We start from the raw sequence: 23,564 nt of genomic DNA, 5'->3' as shown, positions 1-23,564 counted from the left end.
GCACTAATAGTCTATTAATAATTTTTGGCAATTTTATGTAATATAGCCCATAAGCCCTTTTCACTGAGGAGAAGAAAAATTCTCTTTTGTGGAAAGACTGATGACTGCAGGGCTATGTTTTACAGAGCCAAACTGGGTGGGCTGAAGAGGTAGATGCCTGGGGCACTTGAAATGTAAGATATGAATGGAGAGAATATTAATTTCTCTCTGTAATGGGAAGAAATTCATTTCTTGCCCCGGAGGCCATCCATAGGGGTCAGACTCTTAAGCATGTTCCTCTAACAAAAAGAACTATGCAGGGGTATTCTGATGAACTTCAGAAATCCTTTTACCTGAGTGGGATATGCAAGCTTGCATCAGATTGGACCAGCTCTGAACTGTTCAGGGCATCCAAAAGGAGACTTACTGCTGCCACCAGCAACCCCCTTCTCTGCCCTTTCATATGCATCACTCTCCTTTTAAAAAGATCTTGAACAGGTATTTAAAAATACTCATTTACAGCAGACCAAAGTGCTCTATCCGCCATAGCTGGTTTGGCTCATTGGATAGAACGTTGGCCTGCACACTGAAGGGCCCCAGGTTCAATTCTGGTCAAGGTCACATGCCTGGGGTTGAGGGCTCAATCCCCAGTAGGGGGCGTGCAGAAAGCAGCTAATCAATGGTTCTCTCTCATCATTGATGTTTCTATTTCTCTCCCTCTCCTTTCCTTTCTGAAATTAATAACATATATTTATAAAAATTGCTCTACCCTTCTTAGTTAAGCATCGGCATTCTAGTAGACCCAGGGCAAAAATGCCTCTTTCTTTTCTGAGACACCAATGACCACAGGAATCTCCCCAAGTCCTCAATAAAAATAAGTTAAAGGCTATAGACATTAATATTAAGAGTGCACAACAAATTCCAAAGGACTTGACTGTAACAAACAGATTAAAAAGGCTTTTTAACCATGTTTGCTTTTACTGATAGAAAATCAGAACTCTTGCCATGGTATTGGGCCAGTAAATACCTCTACAGACATTGTAGCTTGCAAGGTTCAAGTGCTATGGGCCAATATCTCAGGCTTAAATAAGAATTCTCTTTTAAAAGAAAGACTTTATTACCAAATCCTTATTATATTACAAACAAAAATGTTCAGCTGACTGAGTACCTTTCAACAATCCAGGAAACACACACACACACACACACACACACACACACACACACACCTTATTTAATAGCTATGCCACAGGATACTATCTTTACCCATGCAGCTTGCATGCTAAGGGGATATTTCAATTAACTTGTCTTTGTCTGTCAAGCTTACTCCCTTGTTGAGTGCAGAAAACAAGGTGAACAAGTTGTCAAGCCATCTTTAAAAAATTAACTGAGCCTTTGGATTTGTTTAAAGTGTTCAAGAAAACATTCTCCTTCTTGAAACTGTCCTTCTTTATCTTGTCCTGGATAAATGAAAAATCAGTGTTGGGGGGGATATTGGGTGTGAAGCCTGGTTCCTACAAGGTTTTTCAGCCCTGAATTTTGTACACAATCGAAGTCAAAGGCTGTAAACAGTGAAGGGCAGCACCCTGGGGAGAAGTCACTTCTTCCCAGAACAGCAGCTGGCTCCTCACTCCTTCAGGGTATTTCTGCAGCCTCAGGGGTATTTTTGATTCAGAAGCTCTCGGGCTTTGCATCACAGACCCTGGATTAGTTTACCACGAAAAGCTGCAATGTTATCTCTCTATTGAAAAGATCAGTTTTAATGTTCTTTCTTATTGAATTCAATGGCAGCAACAACAATCCGGAAATTTTTTAAAAGAAAATATCTATAATTCCATCTCCCTAACACAGCAACATTCTCATATTTGTCTACCCCTTGGATCCGTCTCCAGGCATTCACAGTTTTAGAAAGTGGCAGATCCCAGGGTTTTGCATCATTCAGCACTCCATTTATTCATTGTTTTCCCAATCTCAGCCTCTTCTCAGGGGCTTCCCGGTTCTTCCCTGGAAGCCATCGTCCCACAAAGGAAGATATCAGGGTGACTGGCCCCATTAACGGTTGGGATTCAGAAACAGTCATTTGGAGGCTATAGTAGATTGAATGGCAGTTCCAAAAAGATATGTCCACATCTTACCCCCTAGAGCCTGTGGATGTGACCCTATTTAAGAAATGGGTCATTGCAGATGTAACTGAAGATCTTGGAATTGGATCCTCCTGGGTTTTCCAGGTGGGTCCTAAGTCTAATCACAAGTGTCCTTAGAAGAAACAGAAACTTTGTGGAAGAGGACACAGGGAGAAGCGGAGTTGGCCATGGACAGAGGCAGAGAGTGGCATAAAGCTGCCACAGGGAGCTCTGAAAGCCTCCAGAAGCTGGAAGGAGCAAGGAGGTTTCTCGCAAGAGCTCCCAGAGTTAGTGTGGCCCTGCAGATGACTTGATTTCAGATTTCTGGCTTCAGAACTCTGAGACAATAAAGGTTTTTATTGTTGTCTTAAGCCAGCAAGTTTGTGACAATTTGTTTTTTTTTTAATTTTTTATGAATTAAGTTATTACATATGTGTCCTTATCCCCACATTACCCCCCATCCCCCACTCATGCCCTCTCCCCCCTGTTGTCTGTGTCCATTGGTTAGGCCTATATGCTTGAATATAAGTCCTTTGGTTGATCTCTCCCCCTTACCCCCACCCTCCCCTACCTTCCCTAACAATTTTTTACAGCAGCTCCAGGACAGGAGGGTGACAGCCTTTCATTGTTTCAGGGATAGAATTTCATGGTAGCTTCCCAATGCCACCCCACAGGAAAGCTGGCCCATTCTGCCTGGGAATCATAGGCACTTGGAGTTCCTTTCCACGCTGGGCTTCCGCATATCTTGACAGGGGACATCCCCCATACCACCCAAGTAGCCAGTCTCTGACCCATTTCTGTGGATCCTGCCAGTCTTCTTCCAGAGCCGAATCCTCCTTGAGCCCCTAGACACACTATACTCAGAATGATATGGAGTCTCAGCACCAAGGGGTGCACCTATTACATTCCCATGGGCCTGACTCCTCACTTCTCCTGCACTATTGACCTGAGCCTGAACTTGGATAGGACTTGCCTTTTGGATGATGGGCTATCTTTGTTGGCAATTTTGTGGAAGAGAAGGGGATGGGAGGTGCTACTCCTGTCTCTGGTGTCCATCTGATGCTCTGTGAGTGTCTCTTTTCGCCCGCCATTACATGTAGTGTCTCTGAACCTTGAGATTTAGGAAAACTCCTCTAGACACTCCTCTCTTATTTCATGACTTATTTCCTGATTTAGGCATTTTAGATAAGTCTTGTTTATTATTTGTGTCTCCCTAGAGTTGAGTATGAACTTTTCTCCTTTTATTTAGTGGCCATCATCGGGGCCAGGACACCCTGGTGTGTGTTGGGTGGGTTGGGAGTGGTGGCAGGGAGACTTCAGAGGGAAGGAGGGTATAAGAGCATGCGTAACAGTGTTGTCCTGATCCCAGCATAATTTCATAAAAATACACAGCCAACACAAACATATCACAGTTATTCAAATCCAAATATGATTTCATTCATATTTCAATGAAAATAAGTCCTTACTTGGTTAAGTGAGTACAAGCAAAATACAGCACATTGTTGTACTTCCATTGTGGCATTAATTTCATTCTAGTTTAGTGTGTCTAAACTAGGTCAGACACACCAAACTAGATATTTGTAGATATTTATTTATTCTTGGACTCTAAGTTACATGATATCTATACTGGGTTGAATAGTGTTGTCCAATACTCCATGTCTACCCAGAACCTGTGACCTAATTTGGAAATGGGGTCTTTTCTAATGTAATCAAGGTAAGATGTAGTCTTACTGTATTAGGGTAGACTCTAAATCTAATGACTATTGTTTTTTATGAAGAAAGGAAGATTTGGAGACACACAGATGCACAAGGAAGGAGGCCCATGTGAATACACAGGGAAAATGGCCACATGACAACAGGAGTGGAGTTTGACTGGTGCAGCTGTAAGCTGAGGAACACCCAGGATTGCCAGCAGCCACCAGAAGCAGGAAGAGGCAGAAAAAGATTCTTCCCTAGAGCCTTCAGAGGATGTGTGATCACAGGACACCTTGATTTCAGATTTCTGGACTCCAGAACTGTGAGAGAATAAATGTCTGTTGTTTTAAGCCACCCAGTTTGTGTTAATTGTTACCTAGGCAGCCCTAGGAAATTAATACAGTATCTATTGTGGTATCTGCCACAAGGCAGAGCACAGTGCTTTGCTCAATACAGACCCTGCACAGTGGCTAGAGAGAAAGAGGTCAAGGGCATGCTTGGGCCTTAGGACTGAGGATGTAGCAAATGGAAGGAAGGATAATAATGGTGGCTCCTATTTGCTAAGCCCCTCCCATGAGCCAATCAATCCTCACAACTCTTCAACACAGACAGGGTGACTCCTGCTTCACAAGGCAGGAAAGTAAAATCCAAGTGATGGCCACCTGCCCAAGGTTACACCCAAAGGGCCTTAGATTCCAACCCTGTTCATAGACACCCAAATCTATGGCCATTCTTCCAAAGATGTTCATGTGTCCTGAGGAACTTTCATTCCACTCATCTGAGATTGTGGAGATGAGGCTTTTGAGAAAATGTAGCTATGCAGAAGCTATAGGAAAAGGGGGAAAATGGTTTTTGCCCAAGAGAGTGACATTCCATGATTTTAGGTCCCTCGTATAAACTTGAAATATTTATCAATTTTTTAAAAAGAACATACTGTTTCTAAAACCAGCTCTCATCCCCACTTGGCACTGGGTGCTACTAATGGAGTAAGTAACTTCTAGTTCATTTCTTGGCCAACAGGAAGGAAAAACTCTTCGAATTTTTAAAATAAAAGATTCTATTTTGCTTTTTGTTTTGTTTCTCACATATAAGTGAATCATGTGGTTTTTATCCACCGCTGTCTAATTTATCGCACTTAGCACAATACCTTCTAGGTCCATCCATAAATGTTGACTAACTATGGTGTGTATTTGAAGCTAATGTAATATTGTATGTCAATTGTACTTTAATTTTCATAAATGATTCTATAAGATTTTTCTACAGATGTTGCAATATAAACAATGTGATAACTAGTCCACATCTGATAAAATCAAAGAAATTGTCACCACAAAAGTTAGATTACTGGTCAAGATGCAATAAAACAAGCTCCTATTAAGAAAATCAGTCATCAAAGGAGAGGGGAGAGGAGGAGAGAAGATTACAAAGTAGAATTTTTAAAATTATAAGAATAGAAGAGTAGAAGTGTCATAAAAGTGTTATTAACCAAAAGGATAGATTTGTTTTATAGCTAAAATCTAATACTCAAGGTGTACAAATATTTTATTGTAAAAAGTGACATAAGGCTAAATCATAATAACGTGAATCAATAACTAACTAGCATTTATAAATGCAGCTACTGCGAAACATATTTCAATTTCCTAGCCAGGAAGCTAAAGAATCGATCAGCAAAGCCAAGAGTGAACTGAGGGCTTGCTTGGTGTGCCCAGAATTCCTCCACAGGCTAAACATGAAACTGAAAGTTGAAATCAGAGTTGCATCCCCAAAATGTACAAGTAGAATGTCACTATCTCAAACTGAATCAATAATTCGACATAGAGAAAGGGTGAGGCTTGAGGTGCTCTGATGCCCACCTAAGTCACTGGGGAAATAGGTCATCTTCTCTGGATATTTTTCTAGGATGGCCTGATGGAGAAGAATGACACAGAAGGAAGCAGAAGAAAGGGGGCAGGTGGAAGGGAAGAAACCTCACTAAACAAGAATTGCGGAATAGGTGGTGTTTGGGAAAGATGCAAGGATGCCTGACTCTGGTATAGAGTTGACTCAAGAAGACAGATGACTTTAAATTTTCATGCTTTTCTTTCTTCAGGTTTGACGTATTGGGAAGAAGATTAAAATAGAGTAGTTAATGCCGAAACCGGTTTGGCTCAGTGGATAGAGCGTCGGCCTGCGGACTGAAAGGTCCCAGGTTCGATTCCGATCAAGGGCATGTACCTGGGTTGCGGGCACATCCCCAGTGGGAGATGTGCAGGAGGCAGCTGATCGATGTCTCTCTCTCATCGATGTTTCTAACTCTCTATTTCTCTCCCTTCCTCTCTGTAAAAAATCAATAAAAATATTTTTTTAAAAAAAAATAGAGTAGTTAAAATGAGCAAACAATTCAGGAAGCATGTAGTTTCCTGACATGATCTTGTCACTCCTCAACATGTTTAGTTAGATGTTGCTGAGTGTGGACATGGATCTGGTTCCCTCTCAATCAGATGCAGCAGCCTCATTATCCTCCAAGGGCACAGAGAAACTAAATGGTCTCCTGTCCTCTGGGGCAAGAGCCAAGGATGGGGGTGAGGGGGAAATAAAAAGAAAGGGTTACAACACATACAGAAGAATGGAAGTGGAAAAAGGGATGGGTGAGAAGAAAAAAGCAGGGGTGAGAAGTAGCATGTGAGTGAAAAAAGTAGGGGTTTGGATCCTGCTATCAGATTCAGGAAAGCCTTTAGCATCACTAGGAAGGGGGAAAAAAGCCTTTTCCACACCTCCTGGCACATCCACTTGATCCAGTTGCCTCCTTTCAGATACAGGCCAGTGTACACCATTTCCTCATCATAGATTCATTCCAGCAAAGCTCTAAAAATCCCTTTAACATACATAAAAATCGCATTACAGTCAAGGTCTTCTATGGAGGGTCTCCCTTAGCATTGCAGACCATCCGCCACATGCGTCCCCCAGTCTGGCTGGTGCCACTTTGTATTTTCTCACTAGATTCCAGGTTCTTTCCATCCCTAGACTTTGAGCTTCAGCTCATCTTTAAGAGATTGCAAATTAGTTGCAACAAGTTAAAATATTAATGGATAATCCACATTCACTTTTGGAGCCTTGCAATCCACCTGCTACCCAGCCTGATTTCATTTCTAGAGCTTCTGTGATCCTGTAGATTGTGTCTAATGGTCTCCTCTCTGCTCCCACAACACACTTCACATGCCCATGCCCTGGAGCTTCCCACACTCAAACAGAAACCACTCAAGGGCAGAAAGAGTGCATATTATCCCCAATGCCTTGTCAGCACAGTGCCTAGCACATCATTGGTGCTCAGTAAATAACATTATAGGAGCCAGAACAGCCAGTAAGGCTCTCTATACAAGACTTTGTGTCAGTGGGGAATAGAGGAATTCCCTAATTGCTTGTCAAAATTTCGTTTTCTTTAAACCAAGACTCAGCCAAAGGGTTATGCAATACTGAAGTCATATTTTGGACCAATCTACCCTAGATTTACTAATAGTTTTAAGACAATAGGTGTATTTTGGCCAATGATTGAGTCCCTCCATCAAAGCTCTGCTGTTTAAAATTTTTAAGTTCTTCTTTGTAACATCTGCTATTTCTTTACTCCTTCCATCTTATCACAACCATCAAGAAACATTATCCACAAATATCCCAGTGCCTTAAATGATGGTTTCCTGAGCCTCCCCAAGCTGCTCATTTTCTTGTATCTCTCTCGTTTAGGTAACTAGCTTCGGTTGAAGAACTCACCCACATACATTTCCACGAGGATGAGCATCAGTCCACAGCTAATCCTGCCTCCCTGTGGGAAGGTACAGAATGTTCAGGGCTTCCTCCAGGTCAAACAGTTGTTCTGCAAGGCATTATGAACATTTTTCCTCAGGAGCATAGCATAAAAGTTCCTTTTTTTAAGTGAAGAAGCCTCTGCTCTCTATCTGGCTACATTCTTGCATACAGATCCCTTGCAAGTTATTTTTCAAATTCCAAGGCTCATTAATTTAATTGAATCTCTTCCTAATTTTTAATTGAATCTGCATTTCTCTGTAACCTTTGGAAAGATAAAAGTCGCACTACCATATTGAAGAGGACATGATAACAGATATAAAAGAGAAGCACAAAATCACAGACAGATTTTCTTATAAATTTATTTTTGTACCAAAAAAAAATAACATTCAAAGGCAATGTTTTTATTGTACAGTATAAAATAATGTTCACTCAATTAAAAAAGACTTTCTTTTGCTGAAAAGCTACTGATCTATTTTCCATTTAAAATAAAAACAAAATTTACAATTTGCAGCACTTGTAGAAAAAAAACACCTGTCCAATAATTATATAAATACTCTTGACAGATTCCAGTCTCCCATTATGTACCCTTTTTGGCGATGTCAGCTTTCTAAAGTCAATTAGCTTCTAAATTTGAAAGGCACCTGGTGGCCAACATTCTGCTTATTATTCAAAGCATCCATTTTAATTTTTTTTTTGCACAGACTTGACAAGTCTGAAAAATCTATTAAGTTAAAAAGAATGAAGAAATATAATACAGTTGATATTAACAAATAATATTTTTCCCTTAGCTGCAATTTTTCCCCAGCTGATTTACAAAGTGCACCAGTTAAATATATCTGTACATTTAAAACATTAAATATGTCAACAGTAAGACATTTTTAAATATTTTGAATCAAATACTATAGCACAAATATAATTTACAATACTTTGCACAGAAAACATTACATCTGAAATATAACTTTAGATATTATATAAAAATACATATATTTTCTCTCCTTGTTAGAAAAAAGTATTTGTTTGCAGGTTCCAGCATGATGTAACAATTCAAAAGAACGTAACCCTTTATCAGTGGTTCTCAACCTTCTGGCCCTTTAAATACATTTCCTCATGTTGTGACCCAACCATAAAATTATTTTTGTTGCTACTTCATAACTGTAATGTTGCTACTGTTATGAATTGTAATGTAAATATCTGATATGCAGGATGGTCTTAGGCGACCCCTGTGAAAGGGTTGTTCGATCGCCAAAGGGGTCGCGACCCGCAGGTTGAGATCCGCTGCTTTAGATGATCATCCCTTTGCAGCTAGATAACACCCTCTCTACTTCAGCTGCATAGTGGCACATAAAAAAGGGCTAGATCCAGAGAATTAACCCCTCCTGTGGCCCAATTACAGTTTTCCATAAAGGCAACCATAATTGCTCCAATCTGGTTTAATTCTAGGAATTCATTACAAAATTTAAAACCATTGTGTAAGAAAGCCTTCAGACTGTAACACACCTTGAGTCTAACATCTTCCTTTGGCTATAAATACACATGCTCTCTACAGAGTCCAAAGCTGGATAGAGTCTTCTTATACCACGTAGGTCGTACCTCTTAGTAGTCTCACACACCTATGTACATCTTTCTTGGCTTGTTTAAAAGATAAGTTCCCATGCATCCTAGGAAATACACAATATGCTCCACACAATGGGGTCAATCTATATCCCGAACTTTAAAAGCCCCAAAGTACGTTGCATCTTGATCTGGATCCAATAGTGAAGGGTTGGACACTTCGATGCTTATTTCCTCTCCAGACCGTAACTTAAAAAATCCTCCAACATTTATGGAGTAAAAATGGAATTCAGAATTCCCTGACCAGTATTTGGTGCTTCCTCCTTTCATCAGGGTATGAGAACTTGGGATTTTGATACTGGTTTTAGTGACATAGACCATCAGCTGAAGATACTCCGTATCAAGGTCTCCCGAAGTTTCATGATGGCGAAAGCAAATGTTGGCATACAGGTAATAAAAGCCATCTTGGTTGACTATTAGTTTTCCATTGCTGAAAGTCATGTTGGAGATCTTGGCCCAACCTCGGTCATGGTACCAGGAGGACAGACTCACTTTGTGGGAACCTGAGGAGGGAAGAGGCACGTGATTTAAAATTCACCCCTTCAATGACAAGGACATCCTCACAATTCTATGCGGTTAATAAATTTAAAAAAATACATGGCATAACCGTCATTGTTTCAACAGGAGAATAACTTTTCAGAATTGATCTTCTAAAAGGGGAGAAATACATTAAGATGTACTTAGTGCTCTCTGCTAGGCACCTGAGAGGGTCCAAAGACAAAAACTCATTTTTCCTTCCCTCAGGGTTAAGTATAGTATGTGTTCAAGAAGCAAGTCATGAACCCTGACAGGAGAGGTGCAGCTCATTGCTATAGGAATACACAAGAAGGAGAGATGGTCCCCCAGAGGGATCGAGAGTGACTTTGTTGAGTTATTACTGAGCCTGAGAACACAAAGGAGAAATAAGATGCAGCCAACAGAAGCAGGAAGTCATTCAATGGTGAAGAAAGAGAATGAGCTAAAGGCAGTAGAGAGGAAGCCTGAAATAAGTACAGTTAACTTTCATACTTTGAAGGATTCTATCTTCTCTTTTAACTCATGGAAAACAGTATGTAGAAGGAGATGAAAGTTTGGGTCACAGTAACTTTGACCAAAAGGTCAAACTCCTAAAACTCTATTATCACCGCCAATTTCCCCCTCCTCCAACAGTCCAAATACTTCCCAGTCTCACATAATGGAAAAGTTGCTCCCAGAGTTCACAAAAGAACTACTCCTGGCATTGCACTCCCCAGCTTCACAACTTCACAAGATTCTTTGTTTGTTTTGTGGTTTTATTTTTTATGAAATTTATTGGAGTGACATTGGGTGACCAAAGTATCACAAAACCTCCTGATAGGCCAGAATTCTTTGTTAGTCCCGTCTCCCCCTGAAATGTGGTGACAGCTATCCCCATGCTACTGTTCTGGAGCAGTAAAAGTTTCTCAAGAATCTTCTAAATCAGCAGTGTGTTCAATGCTTTTAACATTTTAGGGATTTAATGTATCTTATTAGGTCTCTAAAAATTGTCAATACCTCTATGATAAACCCAATTAATCAATCATTTGTGCTTATGTGGACACTTATTATTCAAGTAGGTATCAACTAGTGGGGGGAAAGTTGTTATACTGTGGAAAATCCAAAAATACACTTTTCCTCCAGAAACCTTGTAAATGCTTATGCTAAATGAGGACTATCATCTGTTAAGATTTCAACAAGGCAAAACAGGCCTGGAGAGTCTAAGATTGGAGGTTGGGATTAGCCTCTACAGCCAAGGAAACTATGGAGAAGTCCACTGCTGCCTGCCACCCACAAAAACATCAGGCCATGATGGGATTTAGGCTTAAAGTAGATTCCACAGATCCATCAGAGCTGTCAACCCCTCAGGTTACAGTGACTCCCTGGGAGATTCTTGCAAAATCATAAACCCATACTGGCTATCTTCCCAGTCTGAATCCTGTGGAGCCTTGAGTACATGCAGCTTTCTCTAGAAAGCCACAACAGAGAGAATTCTCTACTGTTTCTGTAGGACCACTAGGCAGCCTGGAATATGGTCTGGAGACCTCAATAGCAGACGGTTCCAAAAACCAGCCCGGTGGTGGAGCAAACCGCGGGGGGCAGGGAGGTTGGTGGGCAATGCACAGAGGCCAAGCTACAGTGAAGCAACTCATCTTTAGGCCTGTGGAGTGAAAGCCAATGGCTCCAATCCTTCTGTCCCAGGACAATATATTTACTGAAATCCACATTTCATCACGGGAGGGCGTTAGAACAAGCCTTACAAGACCTTACAGGTACAGCTACCTCCAGGACCCACCACAGCACAAGTCCTTTTTCATTGGAGGCCCTGCCTCAGGTCATCCTAGGTTAAAACATCCCAGACGTAAACATCATTCCAAGGTCCCCAGTGAGTCAAGAGGAGATTACAAGACTATTCATCGTATCCTCATAAAAACTAGCAAGTAATTCCACCAGGCTGATATAGAGCTACACGACCCATGGACAAAGCTAAGAAAATTCAAGACGTTTCCCAGCTCAAAATATTGCGTTTCCTTCCTTCTTACACTACTCCTGAATTCAATACTTATACAATCAATTATTTGTCTTATAATTTATCCCCTATGATTGCTGTTAGAGAGGAGCAGAAAGACAAAGGAGAAGTCTACCTCTCAATGGGGTAGAGCAGCTGGTGTTAAACCAAAGGCTCGGAGACATGGCTTGGGAAGGCAAGGAAGGAATATAAATTAGAGAGGGGAGAACACAGGACCTTTGACTACATACCACTCCCACTATTAGTTAAAACCAGGTGGGAGGTGAGTCATTTCCTACAAAACACAGCTCTGTTTTTATCCACTTATTCATTCATTCACTGATCAATTTAGTTGATCAGTCACTCAATAAATGACCATTGTGCTTTTTATGGGCATTCCCTCTGTCCACAATTGAGAATTATATAAAGCAGTGTACCTTCAAGGTACTAACCACACAAGTAGTGGATAAAATGAGAATGGGCACACACAACGAAAAACAGGACATTTTCATTTCTGCATGTCACATAGCACATGGTTGAAGTTCAGTGAAAGCTCAGAAATCAGTGGCAGCAGGAGAGCTCAGCCCAGGGAGGACACAAAGGAGCCAGAGGACAGAAGGACTTGGATCAAAGAGAGGTGGGCTGAGGGAAGGGAGGGTACTGTCTGTGAGGGGAACTGTCCGAGAGAGGACGGAACACACACAGTAAACCGAGGAGAAAGGACCCCTGAACAGACAACAGTGGGAAGCAGGATGAGATTACGCTGTGATCAGGGTGAAGGCCTCTCCTGGCAGAGCTGGGTTTCCATCCTTAATGAAGCATGCTGATGGCCTCTTATCCCAGCTCCCTCCCCAGTCTCTATGGTCACTGCTGTTAGATGTTGGAGAAGAGATAGCTACAGATATTTAACCCTAAAGAAATCCACATATCCTGGCCTCACAAAATACTTCCCAATGTATTTTATTCAAGAAGCTTTGCCAATGCACAAGCTAACAGTCAATATAAGGCAGGTTCTGATTTTTCTTATGTGTAAATAAGTATGAAGCAGAGGCCCAAAATGAACTTGAAAAATTAAAGCCATCTTCCTGTGAAGCATCTAGCACTGGCCAAAACTGGGAGATAGATGAACTCAAGGGCTTATTGGCCCAGCCAGAGGAGCAAATTCTATCTTTTTAAACAGAAGCATACACTAATTCATATCACTCAGACTCAAATTTAATAGCCATTGGAAAGTAACCAGAAATGTTGCCTTGTTTTTTGGCAATGATTTGATTCTAGGTGCCTGGAGAGAGAGCTTTGAAACTGCAGCATGCTTGTTCTTGGCAAACAGACTCTGGCACAGTTTAATGCAATATTTTTTTCACATGCTCTTTGAAATGAACTGAAGAGATAAATGCAGAGTACATCCACAGCACACACAGCTGACACATCAAGTATTAATTTGATTGCCTTTGCTAATATGCAAAATAGTTTCACACTCAGAAAGTTGGTGTAGCTACACCGTAAGGCACACATACACACACAGAAAGAAAATTTGTTTATGAAGCAAGTATCTGGGACAGGATAGATAGTTTAGGGAAATCATCTAAAATCTAAAGAGTTGGTTTCTCACTTTCTATGTCTGCAGTCAGGAAAAATCCCCCCATGGCTCATGCTATGATGATAGTGGCTTCAAAATTATTTACTAAAACCTGAATTTTTTTTAACTCCAAGAAATATCTGCCTTAAATCATTTTTACAACAAAGTGGAATATGTATAATTATTTAATTAAACTCAAATAACAATAACAAATTGTGTTCACTGGGTACTTACTAAATGTCAGCTTCCATAAAGGAATGTTACTGCATTCCTCATTAAGTATTCATAGCTCCCCATGAGGTAGATACTACCACCGTCCCAGTGAAGAAGCTGAGGCACAATTATGCCAATAATCCGCACAAAGTCACACAGCCAGTAAACAGTACGGTGGGGCCAGGAACCCAGGCAGTCAGGCGTTAGAGCCCCTTGCCTATAAAATCTGTATCTTACAAAAAAAAGAGGAACATGAATTTCTCCCCCTCTGACTAATCCAATTGGCAACAGGAGCCTAGATAACAACCTATCCTGTAAAAAGCATAAACTTGGGAATCAACTAGAGTGGAATTCAACTTCCAATCCTGCCGCCACCGTGACCTTGAGCAGGTAACTATGTGAGGTCTCAGCTTCCTTGTCTGCCAATCTGAAATAATCACTATCTTGTAGGGTTGTAGTAACGATGAGAGACAGGAATTCAGAGTGAAATGCTCAATACATAGTATGTTGAATAAATGACATAATAATAAAAACGATAATGTTCAATTGTCACTCGACCATAATGTTCCTTGTAATATTTTTGGTGATTGAATATCCCAAGATGGACTAAGCAGTGGGGATTCTATGATGAAATAGCTGGGCATTCAGGTTGATGTAGGCCCAGAGTTTTGGCTTTCCTCATTTCCAAAAGATAACCAAGTCTCCAGTTTATTGAGCTAAATTCCTCCCCCCCAAGAAAGTGATAACCTGCTGAAGAAGGAGAAGTATGTTTCATTTCTAAGAGGGCTACTGCCTCTTAACTATCACTCTGTCAACCATCTAGCTGGAATTCTGCAGGAGATGGCTGAGTATATGACTACTGGATAAATTCATGTACCTCACAGGTAAGCACTGGGGATGTGTCAATTTTACTTGGGTAAATATAGATGAGCATAATAAGGGATTGTCCTTCCCAGTTATGCAATCTTAATTGGCAATCATCCTAGATAATAAAACCCTAATATGCAAATTGATCCAACGGCAGAATGACCTGCAGAACGACCAGTCGCTATGACGTGCACTGACCTCCGGGGGAAGCTCCTGCATTGAGCATCTGCCCGGGCAGCACCAGGCCGTCAGCCAAAGTGGGTGCCGGCAGGGCACCCCCTTCCTGATCACCTCGCACGCCAGTCACCCCACAGATGGCCCTGATTGCCGGCCAGGCCTAGGGACCCTGCCCTATATATTGGGAACAGTCTCTTAGATTTCAAAATTAAAACCTGACAAGACTATTCTAACACTGAAAAAAAGAGAATGATGCAGCAATGATATGCATGGACAAGCCAATTAATTAGCGTTCTCTGCTTCAGTTTTTTCATCCCTAGGATGGGGAAAATGGTGCTACTGCCTCAGAAGGATCATGTTATGTACTATTTTTTATAATCAGGGCAAAAAAATGTACCTGCCCATACAACAGCAAGACGCCTTTCACCTGTATGAAAAGTATGGTCACTGGTGCATGCAGCATCCCAGATTGCGAGAGGGATGTCCGGCTGCCAGTTTAGGCCCAGCATCCCCTGAGGGGTCCCGGATAGCGAGAGGATGCAGGCCAGGCTGAGGGACTCCCCGCCCCCATGTATGAATTTCGTGCACTGGGCCTCTAGTTTAAAATAAACCACTCAATGATCTGAAAATTAATATAGTAATAATGTCCATTCTGACATGCTTGCCAATCACTGTTTCCACAGTGTGGATCACCAACTGAAGACTAAGTGTCTTTCTTCTGATCTAGAAGTTAAGGGCTCTCAAAAATTTGGTAATAAGGTTAATAATAGGTTTGAGTATTCAAATGGGGCTGATAAATGACTCTTGAAATATTTTCCAAGCTGGATGCAAATGAAACTTACCTGATGGGATGTCAGTGGCATTAATAGTGAGATGAGCATAAGGTTGAGTATCAGGCTTGCTCCTCCTGGCCAGATCTAACCATGAACCTTCCACTGTAGCTGAATATAAGAGAAACCATGTTAGCCCAAAGACAAGTGACCTTATGGAATTTCAAGTATTCATACAGATCCAAACTTACGTTTTTCTGCTCTGATGTGTTGAGATCTAACAATATGCTGCAATTCCTGAAATAAAAAGAAAGAGTCTTATTTACACATTCTTTTGGTAAAGCAGTAAGAATTTAGGACTATTGGACATACCATAAATGAATTCTCTTTCCTTTAAAATCTGCCAGAAGTACACAGGGAGTAAAATCCCTTGTTATTCTAGGTAGCTATCAAGGGGAGTACACTCCAAAAAATGATGTTGAAGTGCTTAAAAAGTAGACTGCATACTTACTATCTAACAAAATACTTTGGACAATAAGAAGAAATAAAAGACAATGTAAATTACAAAACATAAAATAATTGAACATAATTAAAAATGTGTAACAGTTACACAGATGGGGATGAAGTTTAACTAGGAAAATAACAATTACCACAGAATACAGAACAGTCTTAAATTTTAGGGAGGTTCTTTTCACGTCTATTTCATTAGTGAATTTCTGTCATAACACTACAAGAAATAGAATGATGCCTAGCTACCAGTGGTTAGTATTTTATTTTAAAAAGTCACAATGTTTAAAGTACTACTTGGAAGTCTAAGAGTTCTTGGAGTACCAATAATTAACTCACATAATGCTGCAAACAGAGGCTTAGAAGCATGATTCAAAAAAGGAAAGAACACAAGTCCATAAAGAGTGTAGGTAATTGAATATCTCAATGTGAGCCCTGCGAACGAAGGACCCAACAGGGAACTCCATCTCACCTGAATCAGGACCTTAGCTACCATAGAATAGGTGGAGTGAATAAAACCTTGGGCTTTGACCTCAGTTCAAATCCGTGCTCAGTTCGAATCAGCTGCCTATTACACTGAGGATATTAATAGCAACTCTATCATAAGGCAATTGTGAAGAGTCACTGAGATAATGCATGTGGGCACGTAGCAGAGTGGAAACACCAGAACTGCTCTGGAGAGATTCCTGATTTCTGTTGTTGGAATGACCCTGCATGCTAAGCATCCCCCTCCACGATGGTTATAGGATGGGCCATGATGCTTAAGTTCTTTGAGTGTCTGGAGAGAATCACTTTGAGAAAGATGATAAGTAGATAATAGATACATAGACCCACCAACACAACTTCCACTGTTAGCAGTTGGGAGTGTTCTAGAGATAAGACGACACTGATTCTTTTCTCTACCTTTAGGACCTCCACGAGAGATGAGAATCTATTCAATTTTTAAAGACCCTCAGAGGAGACAGCCCAGCAATCTTCAGTTACCTGTTCTAAAGTCCTGAAGAAATCACAGTGTGACTGACTTATGGAAATAAACTGTAGGGGTGTATCCAAGGCCACCTTCTGTCCTTGCTTTGACACAGGGCACTGCACTGCACAGCTGCAGGCAATTCTAGGCAAATCATAGCCCCTTTTGAGTTGTACAAGGCAGAGACCCTTACCAGGCATTGCTTTTCTCCCTACGCCTCCAAGTTTTATTTCTTTCCCCTGATGACCTCCTATCTCCCATCTCTTACCATGGCCTTTGGATTTCCAGTTCTACCTTGACATAGAATTTCCTGATTTGATCTCTGCTGCATTTACAGCAAAGATGTTATATATGCACAATGCATCGTGTGTGTGTGTGTGTGTATGTATGTGTGTGTATATATATATCTCCTTGTACTTTTATAATGGGTATATATTTTTAATACAATATATCTTTATACATTTATATATACAATATATGTTTACCTGATTGCTATCTCTTAAAACATTGAAATAGGAAACCTGATGATAGAGTAATTTAAAATTGTCTACCCCTCATTTTTCCTGTAGCCCTGCTGTGCCTCATCATCAAAGGGAAGGAGGAGCAGAGGAGGAAGCATTGCCAAGTATGGTCTGCAGATTCCTGTTTCAGGCTTTTCTACTGAGAAGCACAACTTATTGTTGAGAAAAATATGGAAAGAGCCTTTGTGGGAGCTCAGTGGTTTTCAGACTTGAGCATCCATCACAGTCTCTCAGAGGTCATGTTAAAACATAGTCTCTGATCCAGGTCTGGGGTGGGGCCTGAGAATTTGCATTTCTAATAGGTGAGCTAGTGCTGCCAGCCTGGGGCCTCAATTTGAGAACAGCAATCCCTTTCACACCCCAAAAGACACCAGAGACGGGCAATCTGAGATTTTCTCGAAGCTTGAGATGGAGGCTAAAGAAGCATCAGGCCCCAGTCACTGATTAGTTGGCAGGGAAAATTTGTTCTCTCCCACCTGGGAATGAACTTCTCCTGCCCATTTCATCAGTGGTTTCTAGGTCAGAGCTGTCACAGATTTGTTCTGTTGCAAGAAATTTCAATAACCAGCACCGTTCAGAAGCACTTGCAATGTGTGCTATAAAAAAAAGTAAGAAACTGTGTCATAACCAAGGATGAATTAAAATTCTAGCTGAAGACTCCTAAGGCAATGCTGCTTTCATGTTATATCTGTTGTGGGTATCCAGGGATTGCAATTTCTCTCTGAAACGCTGCAGGGAAGTTTCCATGTGAAAAGGGGGTACATGATGTGTCTATAACCTCATTCTACAAAAAAAGTGTGTTCTCAATGTCTATTCTTGTATCTTCACTCCCTCCCAACTATTGGCACCCTAAGATTATTGTTCTTTGTCTGTGTAGATAACAACCACAAACAACATTCTTCTAAGCCTACACCTTTAGGGTGCCCTGGCCCCAAGCCCAGCCAGTCTAACTCAATTAGATACTGACTTAGTCGTTTGTAAAAGAAGCCCCGCAGGTGATTCTCATATATAGCAGGTAGTGAGAAACATTATTACTAATTCAGGGTTCCCTTGAACAGTTGTTTGGTGACATCTCTATTTAGTCATAGATTTATGATGCTCTCACAATTTATATATATTCCACATATTAAATCATCTTTTACATTCATAGCCAACAAAATGTTTTCCCTTACATTATCATATTTGATTCAGAGGCTGGGTAACTATTACTAACCTCATTTTTTAGGAGGCAGAGAGAGAATAAGAACCCACCTTATACAATTGGGACTTGAACCCAGGCCTTGTGACTCTTTTTTAGAGCTAAAAGCCCATATCCATTTTTAAGATATAGTCATCAAACATACTCCTGAAAGCTGGTGGCGGGGGGGATATTAATGGCCAGTGATGGGCTTCAGAGCACACTACCCCAAAAAATGATACCTTGGCATACTGAATACCTTAAGCTGAAGGAATCTGAGAAACATCAGATGCAGGAAGGACTGACTACCTGCCCTTCGTCTTATTCCCTGAAGCAGGTCATAAGACCCTCAAGTGAGAGATGCTCCCCAAACCTGGAGGAAGGGAACACCTTTATCTGTAAGCCCAGAGGATGCTGAGAACAACCAGAATTGAGGCCTTTGCTAAGTCCCCCCCAGTTTACTGCCCTTCCCTCACACCCTTTTGTCCTATCACATTTTCCCACACCTTTCCACTCCTCACCAAACCTAGTATAAGCATTCAGGTTAACCATTTCTTCAGGTCTTCATTTCCTTATGAAGTTCCTCATGTCACATAAAGCATGTAAATTTGCATACTTTTCTCTTGCTCATCTGTCTTTTGTCAGTCTAAGTTACAGGGCTCCAACTGGAGAACTGAGGAGGGTAGAGGGGAAAAAGTCTTTTCTCTCCTTCCCCACACATGTCAAGAGGGTGGTTCCTTCCCTGAAGTAATGACTCAGAGAGGAGGCGCAGCTTGACTCGGGATATGACAAAAAGGAGCCTCCACATCAGGAAATATGGCCTCAGAATTCCCAGGGGCTTCAGAAAACAATGGGCTTAGAGGTGGCTGAGCTATGTTCAGGGCTCGTCTGATGAACCCCCCAAACTAAGCCATGCAGGTCCTGGGCATGAGGGGGCAATCTGTCCAAGTCCACTGCACAGAGCAGAAGCCATTTCTCCCCAAGTCAGATACGTTGCTATGTACACCCAAGCATGGATCTTTCTCAAATTCCCTCCTAGCTAATATTTTTCATTTTCAAGATCATAGGAACTCCTTCTGAAGCACTATCCAAATTCACTCTGACAATTCCATTTACTTTTTAAGCTTTGGATTTACATTCATTTTCATCCACATTGTTCCTCTACGTCTGTCAAATCAATTGGAATGTTTTAAAATTTGCGGAGTTCTTTAGTCCCCAATCTTATCATTCAAGCATTGTTTCTGGTTACTTTAAATTCAGAAAGTTCTGATCTAATTTGGGAAAAGCACTACAAAGAACATCCTAATTCCTCTCCTCTGAACAAATTATTCAAATGCATGAGATCTTTTTAGAAAGCATTTTTATCTTATTTTAAATCCAATTGTACATGAATTTTTAAAAGCCCTCTGGATAAACATCCAATGCAAGTATATGTTGTCTACACTATCAGAATGCCCACAGATTTGCAGAGAAGTGTGGATAGCTTGGACACACCTCCCAGAAAACAGCTTCCAGCAGAAATGAGAGGCAGTTTCCAGGGTGAGGAAGCTGGGCAGAAGGCCTGTCCTGCATTCTTCTCTTGGCTAAGAGCCACTAAAGAGAACCCAGTGTCCTGCTCCCCGGGAAGACCACAGATCTGCCTTCTCAGAATACAGCGTGTTTAGTATCTGTTACATGCAAGGGACAAAAGGAATTCCCTCTGGGTTCTATCAAGTACTCATGACAATACCTGTAAATTGCTAAGAAAATTTCACATGAATGAATGAACGTATTTATGGTTACACTGTAACAAGTAGGCTTTTCAGAGAATTTAAGTAATTTTAGATAAGCATAATTTGGACCTAAATCGTGATAGCTTCATTTCACCCTTCAAAACAGGACAAAAAGGAAAACTAAACCACTGGTCAGCATCCAAGGAAATCTCTGCCAAGTCAAGGATAAAAGAAATCTTCTAGCACACTGCCACCTAGTGGACGCTGTCCAACATTGACAAGCCTGGGGAGCCACCGCCAGGCTTCACAGATTTGAAACTGCCCTCCACCCCCACTCCAACGTCTAAAAACAATAAAAATGAGGAAATTTCACAACATTTTTTTTAAATCTTCTCATTGTGGTATTTTCCTATTTAGACTGCATTCACTTTTCATCTTTGCTGTCAGAGTACGTTTGAGCAGACAGGAAAACAAAAGATAATGATTTTTTTTTTTTTAATCTCAACTTTTATTTCACTCACAGAAAAATGTTGGGATTTCACAATGTCGCCTCCAGGAAAGAAAGTACACAAAGGATCGATGTGATTGTGTAACTGTGGTCTCTAACACTGCTGTCCTTCAACTTCTCCTGAACTCAACCTCCAAGAAGTGCAATTCCCAGGGGCATGACAGGGGAAATGAAGAGTACAGACCATGTCTGCAGTCTTTTGGGACCAGGCAGGCTGATGTTCCTCTTTTTAAAGGTTTTAGGATCTTTTGCCAAACATAGGAGGAGCGAGACATCCCAGAACTGGCTCAAACTCAATAAGTCTGGGCCACTTAGGAGAGATTGTACTGGATAAGAATAAACATAAACACCTAGGAGTATTTTCAACTCCTTTGAGCAGTTTTGGGAATTTTGCTCCAGGGAATTTTAACATTCTCCACAAATGGTAGCTAAGCCTGCCTCTGCAAACTCCGCTGGTGACTGCCCCAAACAAGACTTTGGTAACATGCCAATTCAGGAGTGAAGCTATTAAATTGGGCTTAAGTTTGTTTGACTGCAGTGGGGGTTTTTTGTCTTACAAAATAATATAAATAGATGTAAGTTCCCACTGAGGACATCCCCAGCTGTAAAGATTCCCTGAAAAGGTGAAATTGCCGGAGTCTGGGTTTATCAGGCTGGAAATCCCCCCTGTGCATCGGGATGTGCACTGTGTGACCCGGGCGGTACCTGCGATCTGAGCACAGAAGAAGGAATCTGTACACCAGATGCTTTGGAAACCACTGGCACAGCTCGTAGCCAGGGTCTCAGGCGGCTGCCTCCCTCCACAACTCCAGCAGCAGCTGCAGGGACAGCTGGCTGGTTGAACAAGGATGTAACACCCCGTCTGACAGATACAACACAGGGTTCATACACTTGTTAACATATGTAATGCATTTATTTTAACATCTTAATGATAACCTTCATGTCATTCTTCTCCAGCTTGATACATTAGTGTATTCGTCAGCCACATTAGCACATGAATGCCACACATGGGTACTTTCTGAAAATGAGTAGCCAGTTTTCTATTCCTGCGAAGAAGTCCTGCAGATGTCCCCCTTGTAAATAGCTCAGAAACCATGCCCTCCTCTCCAGCGGAGGACCACTGCCTTCCTTCGAGCTTCCAGCATTTCTCATTGGGATTGCAGGAAGGCCTTCCACCGCCTCTCCCAGCCTGCTCTCCTCACACTGAGAGAGTCCTCCACAGGAGCAGCTCCTTCTCTCTGAAAACCCTCCAGTGGCTGCCCAGGGGCTTCCAGAACAAGCCCACATTCCTTACTGGGCGGGGAGGAGAAGGCCCGGAGGGGAGAGCATTCTGAGATGGAAATGAAAATTACAGCGCCAGAGAGTACAAGAGACAGAAAGGTTAGCCTTGTTAATAGCTGTGGACCAGCTCAGACAAAAGACTGCTCACACTCCTGTCTGTCTGTGGGAACTTCGGGCTACTGACCAGGTGGCTATTTCCATAGATCGTTAAGCCAGGCACCGTCCAACTCCAGGGGCCTCCGCTTCTTGTCACACTCAGGCTCCCCGCTGCCCACAGCCCATCCACGGGGAGCACCGTTCCGGTGAGCTCTGCCTGTCCCAGAGCTGCCCCCTTCACCTTCTCCCGCCGCCCCGTTGCCCACAGCTAATGTCAGCTCTCAGGGGCTTACATCTTTCTCCCCTCCTGTACCTGATGGATAGGGATGTTTGCAGACCCCGAGAGGATGCACGCCGTGTCTCTCCCACCCGGCCACGCTGCTGGTGTCTAGTCAATTTTTTTTTTGATTTTGGTGTTTTGTTTAACAGGCCTCACACAACTACTGCTCCAGGCTCTCCCACTATTCCCCTGTGCCCCCAAGCCCCACCGCCCTAAAGATACCCCTGATCACCAACACCGAAGGTGCCAGCCACACGGAACTACTTGCGGTCAGTTTTCCCTGCAAGCATCCTGCCCTTGGGGTCGTGCAGGGTTTTGTGTACAGGTGCTCCCTCAGGCAGCTCGTGTTTAATTGTAAAGGTTTTATTTCCATGGCGTTCTTGGTTTACAAGGCACAGAGAACATGCCCACCAGGTGCTGTGCAGCAACTGAAGAGAGGATTAGCATCGCTGTCTCAGCCTCTGACTCTCCTCCACCCCTAAAGCTCACACGGACCTTCAAATCCACAGAAAGTGGGGGATATCCTATCTGCGCCTGGATAGAAGCCCCCCAGTTCCATATGAAGAGTCGATGGGGGCCATTCAAAACATACCTCAAAGCAAAGTAAGACAGAACACGACTTGGACGTAGGTGTCTATCATGACCGGTCTAGCGAAGGCTGTGCTGGTCAGCCAGGGTCCCCGGAGCAGAGCCCTGCAGGGTCCCAGGACAGGAGGGGACGGGAGCACTGGGCAGAGGGGAGCAGCTCCTCACCAGCGTCCCAGCAGGAACAGGGGAGAGGAGAGAGGAGAAAGAGCACCGCCCTCTAATCCTGAAGGTAAGAGCTATCTCCACTAAAACTGGTAACTTTGCATTTTGATCCCTGAATACTCTGTCTTACTAGAAATTACTGATGCAAAACATTCTCTCAAAGACAAAGTCTCTAAATGTGCATTCTACCTCCCTCCCACCCAAGTACCCCCTTTTAACCTCCTAATCTCTTCACCTCCTAACTGCACCAGCTGCTGCCATCCCACGACCATCTCTCAAAATCCTCAGTGAAGAGCTTGACCCAATGTGGACTGGCCTCCTCCTCCCACCCCAGCACGGTCACCTGGGGCTCATTTCTCGCGGAAGAGCCGGCTGATTGGAAAAGACACGTCTTTGCAGACAGATAACACACTCTCCCCACCAAAGGGCTGAAGAAGAGAGTGCCTTGTTTTCCTAAAGCAGAGGGATGCTTTC

General features: G+C 42.2%; 1 protein-coding gene across 1 annotated transcript in view; it reads right to left on the bottom strand.

The window, feature by feature from the left end:
- Positions 1 to 8,986: 8,986 nt before the first annotated feature.
- TNFSF11 (tumor necrosis factor superfamily member 11) overlaps positions 8,987 to 23,564 on the bottom strand; it is a 30,676-nt gene continuing 16,098 nt past the window's right edge. The window contains exons 3-5 of the mRNA XM_006752967.2: positions 15,543 to 15,588; positions 15,364 to 15,462; positions 8,987 to 9,685 (exon numbers count right to left, since the gene is read on the bottom strand). Coding sequence (XP_006753030.1) covers positions 9,264 to 9,685; positions 15,364 to 15,462; positions 15,543 to 15,588 — 567 coding nt within the window. The 3' untranslated portion in view covers positions 8,987 to 9,263. The remainder of the gene's footprint in view (positions 9,686 to 15,363; positions 15,463 to 15,542; positions 15,589 to 23,564) is intronic.

Source organism: Myotis davidii, unplaced genomic scaffold (assembly GCF_000327345.1).
Source record: "Myotis davidii unplaced genomic scaffold, ASM32734v1 scaffold70, whole genome shotgun sequence".
Taxonomy (NCBI): Eukaryota; Metazoa; Chordata; class Mammalia; order Chiroptera; family Vespertilionidae; genus Myotis; species Myotis davidii.
This window is presented reverse-complemented; position numbering and strand designations above follow the sequence as displayed.